This window comes from Trematomus bernacchii, unplaced genomic scaffold (assembly GCF_902827165.1).
Source record: "Trematomus bernacchii unplaced genomic scaffold, fTreBer1.1, whole genome shotgun sequence".
Lineage (NCBI taxonomy): Eukaryota > Metazoa > Chordata > Actinopteri > Perciformes > Nototheniidae > Trematomus > Trematomus bernacchii.
In genome coordinates, this window is record NW_022987573.1 from 625,843 (window position 1) to 648,838 (window position 22,996).

Here is a 22,996-nt window from a genome sequence, read left to right on the forward strand (position 1 = left end):
AACCATGGGTAACCAGTGGTGAAATTAAGTGTTGTCCATAATTAACAATAACAAATATCTGCGTTTTAACACTACGTTAATATATATATGTACTCATTTTATAGTTTGCATATATGAGGTGGTCCGCGAAAATCCTTGATAATAAAAAGTGGATTTTATTACACTTTTTTCCACGGACCACCTGCAGTACCCTGGTCCGCGGACCACAGTTTGAGAACCGCTGCAATAGACAATAGTTGTTAGTTACATAGAAGGAAAACTAATATTGTGTGTATCATCCTAACTCTATAACCTATGTTGCCTACGCTAGAGCTTTCACAGCATATGATTTGTTTGATAAGACAATGAACAAAAATACATCTTCCTGTCCAGTGCCAAGGCTGGAGATAGTGTGCATGGTTTTTTATTGTTTACTACCCATAACATAAGCTTATCTTATTGTTTACTTTGCCTTAATCTATATATACCTTAACCATTATTGATTTGCTATAATAATGATCTTTCTATAACCTTACCAGCTATCTTGAAATTAAAACATGGCCATTGAACAGATACAATGTCTAGGATTTGGCAGAATTGTTCAATATTGCAAAATTCCTTATATATATATATACGGCATTGAAATAATATCTAGCAGGCTGGTTTGAGTAATAAATCCATGAGTTCACAGATGGAAAAGTGCACAGAAATGTAAGAATGAGACAGGAAATGTATCACAGCAGCAATCCTTTCTTTCTTCTATCTCAACATGATATGAACTTGTTAATATAGAGTGTTTTGTACATATTAAAACAAAAAAGGATTGACTTTTTTTTTTCTAAAGCTCTCAATGCTCTGACCTCATTGTTATTTATAAAAAAGATTTAAAGCCAATTATTATTTCATAACAGAAAAAATAAACGCAATGGGAGCTGCTTTAATACTCAGGTATTCTGTAAAAACTGTAAGTCCTGCAGTTATCCAATTAGTTAAGAAAGACATGGTATGAAAGTCACGGCCGTCGATAGCTACATGCACCCCAGCAGATCTAATGAATCCTTTCCATGGCAGGTCTTTTTGTTCTTCCATTTGATGACGTACACTGCCAGGGAAAAAGAACAACATCGCTCGTTGATCAAACCCTGCTGTTAAGATTAACTCTGCACGCTGAGCATTTTTTTATTGGAATACTGTTGAAAGGTGCTGAAGTATAGTTTAGTTTCTCTTGTTAAACATCCTTTTTATAGAACAACCAGCCCCCCTTTCCATGAGACAACATAACACTGAACACTAAAGGCAAGTGGCCCATATCCTTGCATGGACCTAAAGTTAGTATCTGTCTTTGTTGTAATGGCTTGTGGAACATGTTTAATATGGCCATTTGAGTGTTCTTTTGTGTTATTGTTTTCAGCCTCAGAGCCAAAAGAGTTATTTTCTTCTCTCAGGAGATGAACCCACACCCTCAGAGGCACATTATAAAAATACACTCCCACTCACACAAATACATATATATATATGCACACACACAATATAATAAACCACTTTCATACACACAGATACATACACGCTTGCTTTACTAAGAGTGACTACTTTGTAGAGTGATGAATGACACAAGGTTGAACTCAACCCAGTTTTGAACAAAGGCCCAGGTTTGCTACGAAGCATCATCACAGCTTACGCTTTCCTCCTTGCAAATTGACCTGCGATATTTGCAGTAATTGTGCGAACACACAGTTTTCCTTTTGTAAATAAGGATTTTAACTTAAATCATACTTGAACTTTAAGTTTCACAACAAGTGGCTCAGATAATCTGGGTAAATTGTTGGCTTGTTGACAATCTGTCTGATCATTGAACTGCTCATTTCTTGCCCTGTCGGACTTTGTATTGGTAATCATTCAAAGTATTTACAGATAGCTTATTTCAGATGATTGTCTTCAGACACTACATTTTGTATAATCGATAATGGATCCTTAAGCAGTTTTTTCTTTCCTATCTTTTGTAACATAGAGTATATTGAAGAAAATAGTGTTTATTGAGTGTTTAAGATTTGGTTATTTTAAGTCCTTCGCCCAATTCTTCTGCGTTTATTATTCAGTCATGCCTTCTGACATGGACAAAGCTGATTAGACTGAATTGACATTTTCAACATTATAGGATGTCCATGGTAATTTTCTACACATGTTAAAGTAGGCCATTTAGACTTTAATGTTTACTTCGCAAAGAGGAAACTGCATTTTTTTTTTTTATATATATCACCAGCAACCCTTTTGTCTTTTTCAATATTAGGCATGCGCTGATAAATACTTATCAAATCAAACACATCAAATACAGTACTCGTAATATATACATGAAAGTAGGAAGTAGACATTTTAATGTCCCACTAAATCCAGCCTGAATTGATTTGTAATGTGAGTCCATAGGTTCTCAGTTTGTTAGCTTAATGTTGATCAAAGTGATCAAATAGACATGTGTTGATTTGAACTGATAAGAAATTGTGATGTACACATTTGTGGTTGCATGTTGGCTGTCTGGCCTCCTATAGCTTCTCAGTTTTGGCAGTATCACATATTTGAGGCATGAGAAAAGCCCTTTGTTTTCAGACTTTGACATTTATAAATCATAATGTTTTTTGCTTCCATCAATTGTTATGTTGTTGTTTGCCATCACTTTTTCCTTGCTGCAGTTAGTGTCTTTCAACCTTCATTCTTGCTGTCTTTTTTTCAGCTTGTTGCTTTGTTTCTCTAAAGGAAGTCACTCTGCATGTCAATGGAAAGCTGACTCTCTGCCACCTCACAGTGTATTGATCCTTTAAGTATCCTGAAAGTCTGCTGGGGGATGTATTCTGTTAAGTTTTCTCTGGCACCAGTGACTGCTTCAGGGCAAGCACAGTGTCTGCAGGTGGTCCCGTGGTTCTCCGGTAGTCCATTGGAGAACTGTGTGGAGTTGCATTCTTCTTTGTGATTGAATTGACTGCACGTTCCCTTTGATGGGGAGCTGTGCTGACATCCACAGAGTGTGCTTCTGCACAGCGCCACATCTCGACAAAGGGACCTGCGGAAGTTGGGCTTGAAGACCAGATAAACAATAGGGTTGTAAAGAGTTGAGGACTTGGCGAAGATAGCTGCCCAAGCGAAAGCAATGGCTGGAACCTCTAGTGCGTCACCGAATGCAGCCCACATGGCCACAATGGCATATGGACTCCATGCTGTCAGGAAACCGATGCAAACGGCCACTGAGAGCTGAAAAGAGACACAATAAACAACATAAATGGGTCATGTGGATATTAGGGGTGTAACAGTATACATATTCGTACCCAAAATATTCGGTATGGGCCCTTTGGGTCGGTACACGTGTGTACCGAAGTGTACAGAACGAATATAACGTTAAACGTAAAACATTGAGAAAGTGAAAAACTTTTTGGAAGTAATCTCAGGTGCTGCGTCGCAGAGTTCAGTGTAATTTGCTCAAATTGGTTTCAAAGCGTCATAGAGCGACCAAGTCATTTCATTGGACGAGAGGCATACTATGAGAGCTGGTCACAGGGATGCGTTCAAATTTAGTCAGTAGTTTGGAGAACTGTCGAAATGGCGAACGCAGATAAAATTGAGCTCGAAAATCCTCCAGCATCACTGAAGTATCCGGTTTGGGAACATTTTGGTTTCGCAGTTACGTACAAAGATGACGGACAAAGACAGGTGGACCGAACCAAAGCTGTTTGTCTGCATTGTTCAACTAAAATTGATTACGCGGCTGACAATACTTCAAACTTGCACACTCATTTGAAAAGGCATCACCCGAACGTGAATATCACCGGTACCAAAATAAAAATGACTGAAGTGCAAACCCAACTCCCACTAGCATTTAAGCCACCACCACTTGCAAAAAGTTCAGTGCCATGTTAGCAAAGCGCTACCTGGCTGTATCTGCTACCTCTGTCCCTAGCGAGAGGGTGTTCTCCACAGCAGGAGACATTGTTAGTGCCAGCAGATCTGCCCTTTCTGCTGTACCGAAAACGTACCGAACCGTGACCTAAAAACCGAGGTACGCACCGAACCGAAATGTTTGTGAACCGTTACACCCCTAGTGGATATGTATTTACATAAGTTGAAGTATGTTGGAAATTGTACTTACCTTGATTATAAGTGTTTGTGCATTGCTGATCTTATTCTGCGGGGGCATGTGCTGCTGCACAGCCTGGCGGGAGCCCCGGACTGTCATTAGTATGAATGTGTAGGATAGGAAAATGACAGTGCTGGGCACAATGTAGCAGAAGAAGAAAAGGCATATGATGTAGCTCATAGCTGCAAAGCTTCTGCCTGGAGCTTCCCAGTTGATGCAGCATGCTGTACCGTAAGGCTCGGGCCCGTATTCTCCCCAGCCCGACAGGGGACCGACAGCAAACACTCCAGCATAGCACCAGACCCCAGCAACCAGCATGGAGGCATGGCAGTAGGAGAACTTATTACCTGAGGAAGAACATAGCAGGGTAGAGATAGAGGTATAGGAGGGAGAGTTTGGGGAGTGATTACTGACAGATGAGGACATAAAGGAAGGATACAGAAACAACAGCATAGCAACCATATGCTATTAAAGCATATTAGGTCTGGTTACCTGATGCTGACAACAGGCAATGAGCGAGGAGGAAAAATAGGAGGAAAAGAGGAGGAAATGGGATGATATTGTACAAAAGTTGATGATCAACTTGATAGGGATTTCCTAAAATGGATATTATTCATTCATTATTATTATGTTATTTTGACAAGAAAAATGAACTACTGTTTTATACTGTAGACAACATGGATAACAGTTGAGATACATTAATTTAATCCTGTTCAGATAAGATATCACATGGCCAACAGGAATGCATGTGCGGTTGGCAATTTCCATAATGCCAGAGGGGGACCCAAACATAGACGGTTCTGTGTGTATGGATAGTTGCCAGACAGCATGTTTATTAAGAGGCCAAAGAAAAGACATTTGAAAATGTAGACTATATTTCCCTATGCACGCTATAACTCGTATATTAGCAAACGTTGTCAGAACTTGCTGATTTATTCTCATGCATACAGAGATCTTGCGAGATGTTGATTAGTGGTTGAGCACCTGATTGTCTTTTCTCTCGTGCCAGAATGTGTACAAAGCGATTCATGGAAAACACTGAACTGTCTACTCTAATTGAGTCAGACAAGGATGTATTCAGTGTGGAATCAATAAGGAGAACACAGGGAGCCTTATCTAATGTACCACACAGCCTCTTCAGTTGGATGTCAGCCCCTCTTACCCTTCAAGCTAAGGGTGAGGGGTGATTAAGCCTTGTGGCTCTCACTGAACAGTATGGATCTAGTGAAGGTGGCTGGTTAGCCATTACAGACAGCTTTTATCTAATATGAAGCATCCATTCATTGATCAGACTCTCCAGTTATTCGGGTGGAACATGTTGTATTCAACCTGAGTTTTTTCATGTATGGCTGAACTCAATATCGAACAAAAGCCTTCAAACTAGTGTGAGTAGAATTATCCCTGCATTACCCATGTTGGTATAAATTCATAATTTTGTACTTTTTATGTTATTTTTATGGTTAGTGCCAGATAATGCAATTTCTGCACTGGATTGAGAAATCAGACAATTATACATGAGCGTTATTCAGCTTTTATCTCATTGATGGCTCGCTCTCTTTTCACTGTAAAAGGGCTGAGTTACGTAACTGCTAATGCAGATGGAAATATTTAATGTTCATGCTTTACAACTGAATTGTTTAACTGACAAAACAATTTTTTTTAAATTATAAAATGGATTTAGCCAAATCAACCAGGACTGAAATGTTTAGATTACAACTTTACAGTAATGAGGTCAATTTCAAACCTGATAAAAACCCAGTATATAGGATGTGTGTGTCCTTGAAGATGTATTTGGAGATAGTTACTGTATACATGTTTTATAGCTTCCCCCCCCCCCTTTTGGGCTGTATTGAGTATTCATTGATTAATCCTGTTTCTATTACACAAGGAGAAACCAGTCAGTCTATGAATTTGAATTAAATGGAATTGCTGACACCAGCTTTTACCTTTTTAGTGAACCATGCTCACTGTCACTGTATGTACCATTTAATATTCTTCCTTCATTTTGTGAGATATGTCAGTTTTGATAGTGATTTGAAATTGAATTAAGCTTGATAGTATCTAAAATATGTCAATTTTCACAGGCAACATCACTTAAGGTCAGAACAGGTGACACACATCGCTGCCAGTTAACTCTCTGGCAGTCCTCTGTAACTGTAAAGCATTTTCCCAGATACCCTCTTCATTCTTCACCTCTCTTTTGTCATTAGACCCACTTATTTTGAGTACGAGAATGTGTCAGAGTCACATCCTTAGCTCTTTGTGTGATGGACTTCGATCCAGTGCTGACAAGTTCATTAGCATTCATTGGTGGCTTCAATTTAAACCCAATACCTTAATGTTGCTGTTGGATCCCCAAGTGGGGGCTTAATTGTTTGTCTTCAGGAGTTCAATAGGAATAGCAATACCCATAAAAGGTAAGCAGTGACACAAAATTATACAAGATAGGACCCTTCTACCGAATGCTTCATCTCTTCTGCCAAGTGTTTGTTTCTTCAGCTGCACCTTGGAGCATGTTCTTTAGTAAAAAATATTTCAGCAATATCACATACGGTTTTAGTTGCACGACTATTTAATTTTTGCAAAAATGTCAGCGTTTCTAAATAAAAAATTCAGAAGACCCACACATTCAATCCAAGTAAACCACCGTTTATTGTCCTTTGACAACTGATACAGTTGCCCGTGTTGAATTTGACGGCATAAGCTCGACATAATAACTCCAGACATGGAAACTGAACCTTGTGTCAACAGCCCATAACGGTTATCATGGTTTTTACTCTCCTCACCCTCAGTAACTCAATCTTCTAACATACTTTTTGGTTCTCCAAAAACACAGTTCCTCCACCACATGTTTATTTTCTTATAATTATTCAAAGCACCCTACAATTCCTGTTTTGTCCTTATGAACCAACTCTTTTCATTTTGGAAGATTATGCTTTGAGTTTTTTGTGCTCCTAACTTGATAGTTTTTTTTGTTCAAGGCTTTACAGTTAAAGGTGGGGTAGGTACTTTTTGGAGAAACCAGCTCGAGTGCACTAGATTTTGAAAATACACAACCGGAAAAAATCTGCCACTTCCTTACAGAGCCCCTCCTCCAACACACACGAACAAGCACATGACCAATGAGGGCACGAGATAAGTTTGTGCACAGATGGAAGGCTGACAGGCAGGTAGGCCATCCAGTTATTTTAGCCGAGCCGGCTAAAATGATTGGTCGTGCTTTTTACAGTACTATGGCTTCCACAGATTACATTTTTTTATGTATGTTTTGTCAAAGCACTTGAGATATTCATTGCTATCGGGATGTTAAGAGCATTCCATGGAATATAACAAAAAGTGTATCTCGAGCCGGTTTCTCAAACTTACCTACCCCACTTTTAATACATGATTCAGCTTTTGCTTCAAAAGCAATACAAATTAATTTATTCTAGTTTTCAAGAGAGTATACGCTAGTTTAGAAACAAGAGGACGGAATGTTTTATTGGTGTGTATGTAATGTTCATACATTACTGCAAGGGAAGTCTCATAAAGGCTTAATTATGTATTCTACTTTGCATTTTAAACACTTTTATTTGTGAGGCTTATAGTCCCTTGGGTTTTATGCTTCATATTATAGATTCTCTGGAGAGAAGAGAAGCACTTTAAAAATAAAGCCTTAACTTCAATTGTATTGGTCCTATTACCAGCATTTGTTGAAACCACTGGAGTCTGGAATAAACCTCTTGTTCTAGTCAGAGGCAGCTGGGTGTGGTGGGCTACATTTTCTAGCATCAGATCTGTTTAATATCCAGCTAAGTTTGACTTGTACCACAGCGCGAAAGTCAATTCAACACCCCTATTAATGATGCTTTGTTCATGCATCTTTTATCATCTCAGGCATTATAAATCCGATTGAAACAGTATGTGTCAGATTGGCTCCAGTCTTTGTACCCCTGCAGTGTGTATGGGCGAGTGTGAATGTGTGAAGCATATCAATGGGAACATCCCTGGATTTCTGCACTCCAGGTAGAAGACTCCTGGAGTGAAGCATCTGTAGTTCAGCAGTGCATCCATTCCCAGAACATGGCCATAAAGAGCATTCATTATGTTGTTTCTGTGTGAAATGTAATTATATACAGTCTACTGTTGATACTAATTTGGTTATACTGCATTTTCCATGTTCTTTAATTCATTTTAATTAGGAATAGGAATTGTGGCCAAGTGTGACAAATGATCACATTTCCACAGAAAGAAAACAATGTAATGCTGGTTTAATTTGCAAATAGTAAAACAAAATAAGAAAGACATTTAAATGTGTATAGCAATCAATAGTAAATGGTAAAGATTCCATTGCAAATCAGAGGTTTTATATATTTTCAAAAACTGTATAAAAAAAGATAAGGATCCTTAATCAACTGTCAATGAAAGTTAAATAGATTTAGACACAGGCAATCATGTGAATAAATGCTCAATGGCTTAAGCGGAAAAATGATTAATTATGCCCATTACCAATGAGCGGCTTGAGAATGTTGCAATCATCTGTATATTCAGTTGAAGAAATTCACAGTACAGTATCCATGTGACAATTAGCAAGTGCAGTATGCATCATCAAGCTAAACACTAATTGTCTGCCTGCTTAATCAATTCTGTATAGCATAAATTACAATTCAAGTCACACACAATGTTGCTACTGAATGTAAATCTCCCCTTCACTCAGTCTATCATTCACCACTAACCAGGGGTGGCAAGATTCTCCAAATCAACTATTGGATTTCACTTTCTATTTTAAGGTAATTATTTGATTAGATTTTCAATTTGAACATTATTTCCTAGCACCGACGGCTCTGCTGTTGTTCAAACTGCACTGTATTGTCTTTGAGCTGCCACCTCCAGTAAGATACGTTGTGTTGTTGTAGTTGTTTTTTTGTTGGATGTGAGCGAGTGCAAAGATGTACAGTAGAGAACATTTTTTTTTGCTAAAATTGCTAAAGCTTCTTTTGATTTCAATGATCAAACTTGAAAGCTTGTGACAAGTTTGACTTTCATTAGATTAAGTAAAGAAAAATTATGAACTCACAAATTGTAATTAATAAACACTGACAATATGGACATAGCCAAAACATGCAGCCAGGAATTCATGCAAGACCAATAATTGGAAGATAAGACTCAGCAGTGGAATACATTAAAAGGGGAAGTTGAAACATTAGGCCTTGTACACATCCCTATCTACATAATGCTGCTGTTTCAAGAGGTTAAGCAATGGCCTTGAACATTAACATTATTGCAGCATGGACACTTTACTTAAAGGGGACCTATCATGCAGAATGCACTTTTGTACGTCTTTTATACATGAATATGTGTCCCCGGTGTTCCAGGGAACTCACCAAGTGTCAGAAAACACAACCCTCTCTATTTTCCTCCATACCCAAATCTCTAAAAAAGGGGCTGCAACGGATCTGATAAAAACTGATCCAGATTTGAACACTGTCCTGACGTCAGGACGGTGGCGCTACGGCTATTGGGCCAACTCTCCACCTATCAGGGGAATGTGGGGTTGGGCCACGGCCGGCCATTGCCGCTCGAAAGCGCTGGAGACGCTGTAGTACATATGCCAGGCCTGTAAGTGGCGCTGTAGTCTGCTACAAAAGCAGCGAAGAAGACTTCCCGCCCATAGTTACCATGGTTACCCTTCTGTTTATTCTCCGCTGTGGCTTTTTTTCTCCCTCCCCGAGGCAAGCGTTTGCTCCCGCTGCTTTAATTCAATGCAATCCCTCCCCGTCGAGGCAAGCACTGTAATGCTCTCCGGTTAGTCCACCAGCAGATGACAAACACCCACCTCTCCGCCTCTTCCAAGGAACGAGGGGACCGTGTGGCAGAGTTTCAGTTTCAGTTTCTTTCGCCGGTCAAGATGTCCGTTAAAGTTTAAATCTTCCGGACAAAATTAGAAAAGTGCCGGTCAAAGGTCTTCTTTGTTATTTATTGAGCTTTAAAACAAATGAATAACGACTCTATAGGCCTATAACAATATAATAAAACACGGAGGACGGAGATCTTTTTTTCTCCCCCTCTTGACTTGATCAGAGCACGGCTCCCCTCTCCTGCAGGGGGGCGTGGTCAGCTGCAGCTCACAGAATCAGCCCCGTAGACAGCAAACAGCACATAGAGCGAAATGAGGCATGGCTAAAATGCATGATCTGTTTGGTATTTTGAAAACAGAAACGTATAAATATACCTTATATAGGTATGGCCCTACAATATATCATTTAAATATAGCATGATAGGTCCACTTTAACAACAAACAAGCCCTTGAGTCTCCTGTCTCTCTATATTAACATTTCCCTCTTAAAGATCTCCTATTATGATATTTCTAGGCATATATTATGGGTCTCAGATATATACAAATATATAAAAACATGTCTATGCTGTGTTTTGCTCAAAATACCAGACAGATCATGCATTTTAGACATCCCTCATATCCCTCTATTCCAGCCCTGTTAGACAAAAGCGGATTTTGGGTCCTTAACTTGAAAAAAAAAAAAGAGAAGGGGGAGCTAATGCCCGGCAGATACAGTTAAATTCTGCCGTGATTAAACACCATCATGTTCCAAACCACATCAAGGATTATTTCTGAAACAGTATGGAGCTCAAATGCTTTCCTGCTTTTTTACACATACTCTCTCCAGTACAGGTTAGCTTTGGGTGTTAGCGATGCTTGCTAATGTCAACAAAGACCATATTAGGTCCAAAACACGTCAGGCATTGTTTCTGATAGCAACTGTCTGATAGTGCCGTGGTTCCGCATGTCCGATATGACGTAAATTACGTCATATCGGACGCAAATCTGGATCAGCTCCATTGTACCCCTGTTTTTCGAGATTTGGGTACGAGGAAAAGAGAGAGGGTTTTATTTTCTGACACTTTGTGGGTTCCCTGACACACCGGGGACACATATTTATGTATAAAAGACATCAAAAAGTGCATTTTGCACGATAGGTCCCCTTTAAGATTCAATATGTTTGGCTTCAGTGGAGAACTAGAATCAACTCATGATACCATGTCTATAGTACTTTTAGCACATTCCTCTGCTTTGAAATGGTATGTTGTTTTACTAAATTAAGGATTCTATTTTTTGTACATAGAATAATGAATTAAAGCAAAAAGAGTGGTGGTCCTACCATAGTTTGGGCAGCAGACCTTGAGCCAGCAGACGCTGGAGAGCACAGTGAGGTTGGTCAGACTGCACAGGCCAAACAAAACGCCACAGAAGGCATAGCCAGTGCAGATGGTCTTATTGAACAGCCACCTGGATGGAGAGAACATTTGTTACTGAAGGATTTTTTTTAGCAACATTCTTATTGTGAATAAAACCCAGGAGAAAAAGCAGGAGCTACATTTTCGCACCTTTCCTCTTATTTACACAACTGCAGTGAGTAGTGATGCCTTTTAAACCTATCATGGCAATTGTTTTCTTGTATTAGTTATCTTATTACATAATGCTCCTCTACAGGAATGAGGTCAATCCCCTACCAAAAGAATGTTGGTCTGTCCACCATCATTTTTATTACAGATATTTATTTATTTGTATCCCATTTATTTATTAAAATGTGGAATTAATAATGTGAGTTAGGAGTACATATTGAAAGAAACATAATGAAATAGGAGGTAAATGATTATCTAATTGGAATAAGGTGTGACCTAAATAGAGAATGTTGTCTTGCATCTTAAATACAAAGAGCAATTATTTTAGTGATGTTTAGTCCATCGTGTCTTGTTAGGGAAATGTAAAAGGTCATGACAGAAAAAGGCAAATAACTGTTTTTCAGCACTGACATGACAGCTGCAGATGGTTGGAAAACCCCCTACCTACAAGGTGGGCTGCGCTTTGTGTAGCCTGTTAAAAAAGTCCACAAATCGTGCACTGCTGTTTGTAGAGCTTAAAGCAGCAATTACCATCTTTTTAATAACACTGTCTCAAATAACTGTGTCAAAGGGTCGCTCACAATGAGGAACCAGAGAATAACCACACAATATGCGGCTCCCCGAGCTTTATAAGCTTCATAGTGTATTTCATCTCACTGTGTTTTTAGCTGTTTTCAGTAAAACAAATTAAAGTCAAAACTCAATGTGTGAACTTGATAGTAAACGGATACAGTTTGCGACTACCTTGTAAATAGGTTGTTGTGAATTAACGGTAACATGTCATCCTACACTCTTTCAAGTTTGACCCTTTTATATAATTATTTATTTTATCTCTATGAGTGAAAGTGTTACATCTTTTGCAAAGACCTCCTACTGCTCCCCACATTTTTTATTTAAATAAAAAACAAGAATATTTTATAGATGTACTGGTTATTTTCCCTTTATAATATTAAAATCTAGATTGAATACAGATATATTCAGTGTGAACTAAATCAGCCTTAAGAAATCTGTAATTAAAATGTGCATATTGCAAATATAGATTTCTGCAGTTCTTCAGATACAAAGAGGCACAAAACATCAGTGTCCTTGAAGGCAGCTCAAGCATCTGCTGGTCCCTCGAGGAAACATTAACTATGAAGATTGCAGAGTCACATGATATACAGTATGAAAAGATAGAAGGTGGTGGAAACTTGAATGGTCACTCACATGTGAGTGAATGCAGAGGGGATGGCGAGTGGGAACAGGGATATTGTCATGCCGAGGTCACTAATGGCCAGGTTAACCACAAAGAACTCTGCAGGCTTCAGGGAGGACTTCTTTCTATAGGCCACAAACAGCAGGATCCCATTTCCCAGTATCGACAGCACACCTAGGAGACAGAGTGCAGGATGTGTTGGTGCTGTTGCATATAAATCATCATCATCATCAGCTTTATTGAAGAGACTCAATGTCCATTCTTAAAGGACATACAACACTCAAATATATATATATATATAAACACACACATTTACACAAATTAAGGCTTTATGGAATATCACTTACCCATAATGACGTATATAGTTCCCATGAGGATGTCACTGTCTTTCGATATTTTCGAAATGAGCAGAAATGTTTCGGAGGCATTTCCCATCTTGACCAAACATCAAAACAGAGAAAAAGGGAGGGGGGGACACAATTGTTAGTTTGTTTGTTTCCACTTTAAGGCAATTTAAAAACAAAGAAAAGCAAACCTCAGACAGGACAGACCACAAAGTCATTTTGTAGATCATCAGCCAAAAGCTATTCTTACAGTGCCTGAAAACCAATTAGCAACAATACACACTGTGAAGCGTCATTTGCACAGTTTGTAATCAGACAACTGAAAAGCACGCTTTGGCTGTTTGCCTTTCCATCTCTGATTGTATTATTTCTCTGGTGTACTCTTACAATCATATTTATCTCTCACTACCAGTTAATTTGTGAGAACATGCATATATCCTTATTAGTCTGTTATTTTGTTCAGTGATGGCAAAACAAACCATACTGTTAACAATATGTCTCCATGTTTTATAATTTGGAAGCTTTACACAGTCTCCAAGATCAGACGCTGCTTCCATGAACAAATTAAATACCATCCTTCACTTCAAAATGTATTTACATACACAGCATGAACCGCTGCCAAAACATATTCATTGCAGTCGAGGAAAGTCGCTTATAGGCAATCTTTTTTTGAAGGAATTTATGTGAGAAGATATCGAGAAAATGTATTCATAGCTTTTCTATTTCCTCAACGACTTCACCTCTACTTACATATTGAAGGGAGCCAACAAAGGGAAGAGACATGTTTAATCACCCTGGGTTAAGAGTGATGCTGCTTGTATATAAATCCTCATTACCATAAACTCAGGAGATTATTTTGAAAGAGAACTTTTTTATGCTTTTCGACATGGACTTTCTATTATAAATTCAATGTGGCCGAGGAGCCTGTAACACAGCTTGTTAGAGAATACAGCCCTGCACAGGTTTGTGTGCAAATGTACTTGCTTCATTTGCATAAGTGTATATACTATACAGCAGTGGTTCTCAACTGGTGGGTCGCGACCCAAAAGTGGGTCGCGGACCCGTTTCAAGTGGGTCGCGGATGTGTGAGTGAAGAAAAAAAAAAGGTGAACATTTTTTTTTGAATTTTTTTTTTTTTTTTTTGGGAAAAAAGGCAAACTTTTATTTTGAAGAACCGATTCTCTAACGCTGTGCATGCAGTAGGCGTTGGACTGGAAGTACCGGAGACCATAAACGTGTTTGAAAACTTCTGTCACGTAGTGATCATCTTCTCAATAAAACATCTCTGCTGATGTTTTTTCGAGTCTTCTGGCCAATCAGAATCAAGATTGTTGCCGGAAGTCCCCACGGAAAATAACTTAGCGGTAGAACTACTCTTTATACATCCATGGGTACAACTTCAGATAGAAATGAACACATAATGAAATATGACCCCCGGTTTGATGATTGACAGGTCACAGAACAATGGGAGCTATCTACCCTTACCCACAATTCAAAGTAAGTCACACAGACTATCTCCTCTTTACTCTTCTCTCAGCAAGCTGTCAGAACTAAGTGAAAAACAAACAATGGCATAAAATATTATTAATATGTATGATTTATTTATTTTCTTCTCAGAGTGTACCAGAATGCGTAGTTTATGTTAGTATTTCAAAGAATCCCCCCAGACCCCCCTGCTGGGGTTGGGTTTTCAGCATGTGTGCCTTTTTATATAGTTCAGCTTTGATTCCATCATCTCATTGAACCTTTTTTAAAAGCATACTTTAGTTCTGTGAAGGGATATATGCACTGTACTTCACTTTTATTAATATTGTATTCTGAAAAGCGTATATTAGAGCACGATTTTTTGTTGAATAGATTTGAGTGCTTCAAAATGTTGGGTCGCGATGTATTGACCAAGTAAAAAGTGGGTCCCGAGGCCTAACCAGTTGAGAACCACTGCTATACAGTATAGGGACTTGTGTGTGACTGTGTTATGTTTACGGGTGTGGAGGTTTCAGATGTACTACAATCATCTGTAACAGTGGAGTCTTAAAGTGCAGGAGTGATCTTGTTTTGTAATATTACAATATGCTAATTATTTTACCTTTTTGAATGTTCCCACAGATATTCATTGACTGTAGAGAGAACGAAATGTCGATGCTTTATGAGGCCCAGAGGGGGGCTTAAGACGTCCCACCACCAGATGAGTACACAGTGTACATACGTGTAAGTAGTGCTATATGTGTGAATTTGATGAAGAATGCAGACATTGTGTAACCTAAATACACATTTGTACCACTGAATTCATTTATACACTAATGGTGTGCAATTTTGGTCAATACACATGTGTAACAGAATCTTTTATAACTACATGGTGTAATGTGAAATGTATACACTTAAATGTATACAATTATCGAAAGGTCTTGGCAGTACATCATACCACATTCTGAAATCGAGTCACCAGAAGCTGTATCTGTGAAATTGATGTATAGTGCAGGAAAACACACATTTGCATCTGAAATGAAGTGCATTAGATGTTTAAATTAGCATAACATGGAAATACTCTATTCAAATACAAGTACTTCTAGATTATACTCAAGTACAGTATTTGTGTTGTTGTTATTTCCCCCACAGCTGCCATCAAATAAACAAACACTAATATATTACACAAGAGTTATTAAGTTACATTGATAGTGGTCTCCATTAGCTGAAAATAACCGTAATCAGCAAGTCCTTCTGATGCTGTACGTAACACAATTTCCACAATTATGATATACCTGTAGAATAACACGTATTACAAATACGAATGCACAAACGGAATTATACTTCTCCCTCCTGTGCTCTGTGTGGATGCCTCCGGTCTTTACCTTCTTACTGCTCTTATGACTACAGAAAAGTCCCCTTACTTCCATAATAATATTTTCACTTATTATCCAGTCTGTGCCTGAAAGACACATTCATTCAATTCCCTAATATGGAAAATTGTAATTTGTTGTGGTGCATTTCATATGCAGTTTGGCACAAGCGCAGGGTCAAACTGGTTTGTATACGCCTTAATGAGACTAAACATTTTCATTCACTTCACATCACAGTTTGACTTTCAGCTTTTTCTGCATCTTCTTTCTAAACTTTTACAAATGCTTGAACCACTTACCAACAACAGTTCTCAGACCTGCAGCATGTCTCTCTAATGTGTCTTTGGACACAAATGTATTGTCATGCAACAGGAGGTGCTGTAAAGTTCCTTAATAGCATCTTTTGTATTGCATACAGAGACTCATCTTACTTGAGCATCATGGTATTACATCTGTTTTCCCTTCACATCCCAGTTCTTAACTTGAAACGTGAGTCAGATCCAGGGTATTTTACACCCTGGATCTGAGGGTGTTTGATACACATGACCTACTGGGCTTATGAAACTATTTTAAATCAATATCACTGACTTAAAAATGGATGGTCATAAATTGTGAAAACTAGATTGTACCGCTCAAATAATCCTAAATAAAGTATCTCTCTAAAGCTGAGAGATTTATACTGCACCTACAAAGCCTGCCTGCCAGGCTATTTATTTATATTATTGCCCATTTTCTCTTCTCCTGTGTGCTCTCCTCTCAGCAGTGTCAGGGTTACAAGGGGAAAGTCTGGATTAACAGCCCCGCTGAGAGGATGAAGTCAAGAGAGAGACATTGAAAATGAGCGACTGGCAGTTTAGGGAGGAACCCTTGACCCCCATCAGTGTGAGAGTGGGAGAAAAGCAATGGCGAGTAGAGGAAAGCCATAAAGTGACTGTCAGTCTGTAGCGGAATGCTGTAATTGAGGGTAATCATTCTAAAGGACATCTTTGACAATTTAAGCCTTGCTGTCATACAAAATGAATTTACAGTCTACACACACACACACACACACACACACACACACACACACACACACACACACACACACACACACACACACACACACACACACACACACACACACACACACACACACACACACACACACACACACACACCAAACAGAAAAAGAGGGAAAGATTGTCAAGGATAGCGAAGGAGACGTTGAATAAAGAATAGGAGTTTGTAATGAATAGGCGAGGACAAGTAAGGAATGAGAAAAATCCTATAACTGAAACTGTCAGAAAGATGGGAATGAAAGCCGAATTATGTAAATTATTCACAAGATGAATGAGAAAAAGGGACAAAGTCACAATTCAGTGAGCCTGATTACATCCACTCTGTAAACTGTAATCATTGCATACTCTGCTGAAGTGTAATGGGATTCACTGAGCAGAATACAGTGAAGAGTCAGTTTAGCTTTTCCTTAACATATACAATATGGGAAGTAGGCTACTGTATTGTTAATAACACACACATGCACTGATCCCTTGACTGTCCAATACTGCAGTACATGTGTTTAAATATGAATTATTACAACTAGACACCAACGTAACTGTCAGACTGATCTTATTTAACAACAAATGCAGTTTCTTTCTTATTTTCACATCCTCCTCCTCCTCCCCTTTTCCTCAGAAAAACACCCACATTTCATCTTATAAGTCTCCAGTTTCAGTGTTCAGCAGCAGTGGTTGACTGAATAATTGAGGAAAAAATTATGATTTGGGTACTTTTTAAGACCATTTGATATCTGATATCAATGACTCCTCGTAAAGTCTGATTCACTTCAAAACATTACATCATATCAGATGTTTATTTTGCTTACAATTGTGATCATTAAGCAATCACATTTACTGTAGTCTAAGCTAAATCCAACGTTAACAAAGAACAGAGGGTCACACCAATATTAACCTAAAATACAAAATGGAGTTATGTACCACTAATTTGTTTCTCAAGTGCCTTATTTAGCTAATTATATTATAAATGCATACATCATATGGAATCCCTTTATAGATAATGACATTTCCTGTCGTAAAGATCTGGTCAAAGATCAAGCGCTATTTTCATAGCACACACGCAACATGCAACCCTGTTTCCTTTAAAATGCATACACAGTTACTACTACAGTAGTAAAAAGCATAGGGCTTTATGCCCTTATGAGGACTTTTTCAATATATAACAAACACCATCATCTTTTCTTAACTCGATTTCCAAAACAAAACGTCTCAGTTGAGATGAGCAGATATTACAAGGAAAGAATGAAACGATTTGCCAGTTGAGGATTGTTCAGTAATAACATTTTGTGATTAGAATTTGAAGATACTGTATGTATATTTAAGGCTCAGCATCACTACCACATTTAGATCTGTTCTTTTTTAGGCTCTTAAAACACATGGCACATTTTCAACAAAAACGTAAAAAATATGTGTAATCCCACCTTTAGAAGAAAGGGAGTTTTATCATTCTTTGACAAAACATTTAGAAACAATCGTATTTATGGATTCGCTAATATATCCGTATCTGCTACATTAAGCCAATACAGTACACTGTGTTTGAATACATTACAATCACCCCATCCATTTCCACAAGTCATCACTCACACAGCTTGCATCGGTCCTCAAACAAAACCCATAGATCGTTGATTTTCCTTTCACAAGTGTCTGTTATTGTTCTGAGGAACTTTCTCCATTATGCTGTTTGCACTCATTAGTAGGCATAATGTGTGTTTTCAGGCAAGTAGCAAATGTCTGAGTTCAGTCAGGGGTAACCATACATTATCATTTCCATTATAACTTGGAATAAGGAGGAGGGCAAACCCCTTTAACGTCTGTTTGCCCACTCATCTGTGGAATAGCGGTTACTCTTATCTTCACGCTGTAATAAATCTGTAATGCATAGTTTCTATTGCACATTTAAATAAGCCATCTGTAAAATATAGGTTACATGAATATCTTGTCTTCCATTGTGTTATGGAAAAAACAACATATTTTCACATCAATACACTACTTTTCTTTTGGACTATGACGGGAAATTGCAGTGAGAGACACAGACAGTAAAGACCTATCACATTACATGTTACTTGTTAGACGCTTTTATCCAAAGCGACTTACATACTCAATACTGTAGGCAATCCCCACAGGAGCAATTTGGGGTGAAGTGTCTCAGGGACACAACGACATCCTGACTGCAGTGGGGTTTGAACCTGTGACCATCTGATCCCCATACCAAGGCTCTATCCACTGCGCCACACACCTCCCTTATAATGTCTGTTTTAGGAACAACCAGTAGGGTCCAACCAGAGGCTCTAATGCTTATCATAAAATAACCAATCCAAATCTTTACCTGACCTCCAAATGCTTTGAAATCCTTAAATGTATTCTAGGCATAACAGGAATGGATAACACAATTATGACTGTTGGATCTTGTTGGATTTTCATATCGTATCAGAAATGGTTTTCTAAATCCTGAGTTAAGGTGTTTTATTATTCCAGCTGGGATGAAATAAAGACCTGGATTAACTTTCCAAGGTCGAGAAAAGATAGAAGATACAGAGTTTTGTCTTACTAGACGGAAACATGACTGCAAAACTCAGTCAACCGACTGAAAAGTGTTACATATTAACACAAGCACACACATACTGTACAATCTAATGTAGCTGTGTGAAGTTGCCCTATTTACTCGGAGCTTGGAGCTTAGTGAGCCATTACCAGCCTTTGTTAGACTCATGAATAATGAGTCAAATATCTCGCAGCAGTGACCTACACTGTGCATGGTATAAAATATAGCCCTCTGGAGGGGTGGTGCATACATATTAACCCCCAAATCACCCAGTCCACAGTTTATGTAAAAGTGTATCTGAGCCTGATTTGCTATGGTTTCACAGCATGCAGTACACTCTGACTGAGAAAAACAGAAATTAGGCAAATAATTGCTTCCACACTGCTAGAAAGGCAAAAAAAAGCAAACAAAGAGCTAGAAAAGCAGGCATCTGAAAGAGCTGAGATTATAATGTGAGCCAATTATAATAAATATGCATGATTATGTAAACAGGACATGAGTGATTATCCTGTGTCCCCCAGATTTTGCTGATGAGAGGGATTCAGAAAAGGAAAATCTCTCTTTTTCTCACCCTTTTTTATTCTTCTCCTCAATCTTGTGAGTCTTAGCCTTCTACGACCTGAACCCATCACTCATCCTTTACTGCGTGATCAAATTATATCGCCGTCCTGTAACAGAAACACGTTTCCACACCTTAGCACACCTAACCAGTAGAACACAAATATAGTTTAAGTATCATGTTTAAGGCAAAAAATGTTCAATTACCTGGGAATATTCAGATATTGTTCAATGAAAGACAAGGGAATCATTATTTACGGGGTTCATTTATATTCACTAACGTTAGGGTGCGCACAACAAAGAGAAGTTTTTGTGTTTCTGTTTGTGGGGTGAAGATCTGGAACAAGTTGAGTGAGGAGCTAAAGGGATGTTCAAACCTAAAACTATTCAAAAAGAGGTATAAAGACACAATTCTCACAAGGTACAGGGATGAAACTGCTGAACCATAACTGTTTATATTCTTGTTTTGTATTTTATTTATGAATTTGTGTTTGTATGAATTTGTGTATGTATATATATAAATATATAGAGACCATTGTCCTAACTTGCCTGTATATATTATATGAATGATTATATAAATTATTCAAGATTATAAGTATACGTTTATATTGTATGTTAACATATATTAAGATGTAAAAAAAAAAATAAAAATAAAAAAGGGAGAAGGGGTCGGATTAAATAAGTGTAAACTTCTTCCGACCCCTTTTCGGACGTGTAATTAGCTAAAGCTTTGTTGTTTATTGTTTATTGATATCAGACAATGATACTACAGATTATTCAATTATTAATTAAATGTTTCGTTTTGTTATTGCATTCATTTGTATAGTACTGTATCATGTCTGTATCACCTTTTGTTTCATTTGTATTTTCTTTGGTTTTACACGCTCGAAAAAAAAAAATAAACTAAACTAAACTACGGTAAACTAGTACCCTTCCCAGGAAGTCCCCTGAGTTGTGAAGATCACATGTTTACAATGTAACTCTAAGGTTGATAGCAGAAAATGTTGCCGATCAATCTTCCTTAACCTTAACCATTAGTGATCAATTCCCAACCTTATCTATTCAAAATCAATACCTAATTAACATGTGTGGTCAGTGCCTTACTTTAATCAGTTCCTTGGGTTACCTTATAGACACGACTTTACAGCACATCACGGAAATAAACAAGAAAGCAGTGGAGTCAGAAACTCCAGCAGTATATCCAATATCATAACTCACAGGATTATGGTCACAAACACTTGCCAGTAAGCGTCAGCAGGTGTTCATCGATCCTGCATTGGCCACACTTTCAGAAAACAGCCTACATCAGTTCTGTCAGGGCCACTTCATCAGAAACACATATCCATTTTTAATGATGGAATGGAATATAAATTGCTCCAAATGGCCTTCATAATTGCTCGCTCATTTCATTCCTCAACTCTGATCCTTATGTCACTTCCAATGATTTGTTATTTGGTTAGCGAGGGAACGACACCAGGAAAAGTAAAACATGCTTTTATATCCACCCCATATCTCTACTTGCCTTTGACCGTCTCATATTTCCTTGTTTTTGTGTTCTCCGTAAAGGTATTCATTCATCTAGCCCCCTCATAAAACCTTGCCTCTCTGTTTTCATTTCCCTGGTATCATTTGTTTGGCTGTGAAAGCATAGTACCTCTTTTTGCTTCTTCCAAAGATGTACATCTCAATCTATCTGCCTTTTCCTAAAGGAGGCCAACTGTTAACATTCACTCACAGATGGTAAAACCAAACAAACACAGATGCTTAACTACTGTTCCCCAGACGACTGTATGTATGAGTGTGAGAGTATTTTAGGGATTGTGAATCTGTTCAAAGGCCACGCAAAAGCATCAGCGATTTGGAGCCATGTGTTAATATTTGCTTTTGTAAAGCATTGATTAACACACATTTCACGTACAACCTTGGTTGCATGAACATTTGAATTTATAAATCAATCTATAATATAATATAAACACATTATTTTTCAAGGCTTCAAAGACTTCGGCCAAAGATACAGGATTAAGACATTCCTCATCTATAAGCTACTAAAAAAAATCTTCCATTAAAGGTGGGGTAGGTAATTTCGGAGAAACCAGCTCGAGTGCGTAGAATTTGAAAATACACAACCGGAGAAAATCTGCCACTTCCTTACAGAGACCCTCCTCACACGAACGCGCACATGACCAATGAGGGCACGAGATAAGTTTGTGCACAGATGGAAGGCTGACAGGCAGGTAGGCCATCCAGTTATTTTAGCCGGGCCGGCTAAAATGATTGGTCGTACTTTTTACAGTACTACGTCTTCCACAGATGACATTTTTTTATGGATTTTTTGTCAAAGCACTTAAAATATTCATTGCTATCGGGATGTTAAGAGCATTCCATGGAATATAACAAAAAGTGTATCTCGAGCCGGTTTCTCAAACTTACCTACCCCACCTTTAAGCAACGTTTTTCAAATAGAGCCAATCGACATGTCTCTCGAATCAATTTAATAGATGACTCTCCTTCTAATTTACCTCAAGAGAATGAAAGAGGGGGCAATACTCTGCAAGTCAACCTCATGAATACTAATGAAGTTAAATAAATCATTACAAGAGAGGTTGAATAGGTAGAACATGACGGGACTAATTCATTATTGAAGAGCATGGTGTCAGTGTTTTCTCTCATTTGACTCATTTGAGATGGAGATGATAGAGATGATATAACAAGCTTTTAACTGTGTGTGATTTCAAGGCCAGCACATTATGGATAGTGCTGTTTATTGATATGCACTCAATTTCAAGCCTTAAATAACTATGCTACAGCATATAAATGTTGCATAATTTAAAAAACAAATAAAGTAATCCTTTTTTTTCCCTTTTGCACAAGAATCATCCCGTCATATTAAATGACACAAACCACCGAAAGATGCATTTTGTGCATGACCTGCAACCAAACATCATTTTTTAGCACGCAAAGCGTTTGT

At 38.1% G+C, this 22,996-nt stretch overlaps 1 protein-coding gene across 1 annotated transcript in view; it reads right to left on the bottom strand.

Moving 5' to 3' along the window:
• Positions 1-2,721: 2,721 nt before the first annotated feature.
• Positions 2,722-22,996, bottom strand: part of opn7b (opsin 7, group member b) — a 66,619-nt gene continuing 46,344 nt past the window's right edge. The window contains exons 2-6 of the mRNA XM_034126387.1: positions 13,040-13,127; positions 12,704-12,866; positions 11,254-11,381; positions 4,112-4,446; positions 2,722-3,219 (exon numbers count right to left, since the gene is read on the bottom strand). Of these exons, the coding sequence (XP_033982278.1) occupies positions 2,722-3,219; positions 4,112-4,446; positions 11,254-11,381; positions 12,704-12,866; positions 13,040-13,127 (1,212 nt within the window). The remainder of the gene's footprint in view (positions 3,220-4,111; positions 4,447-11,253; positions 11,382-12,703; positions 12,867-13,039; positions 13,128-22,996) is intronic.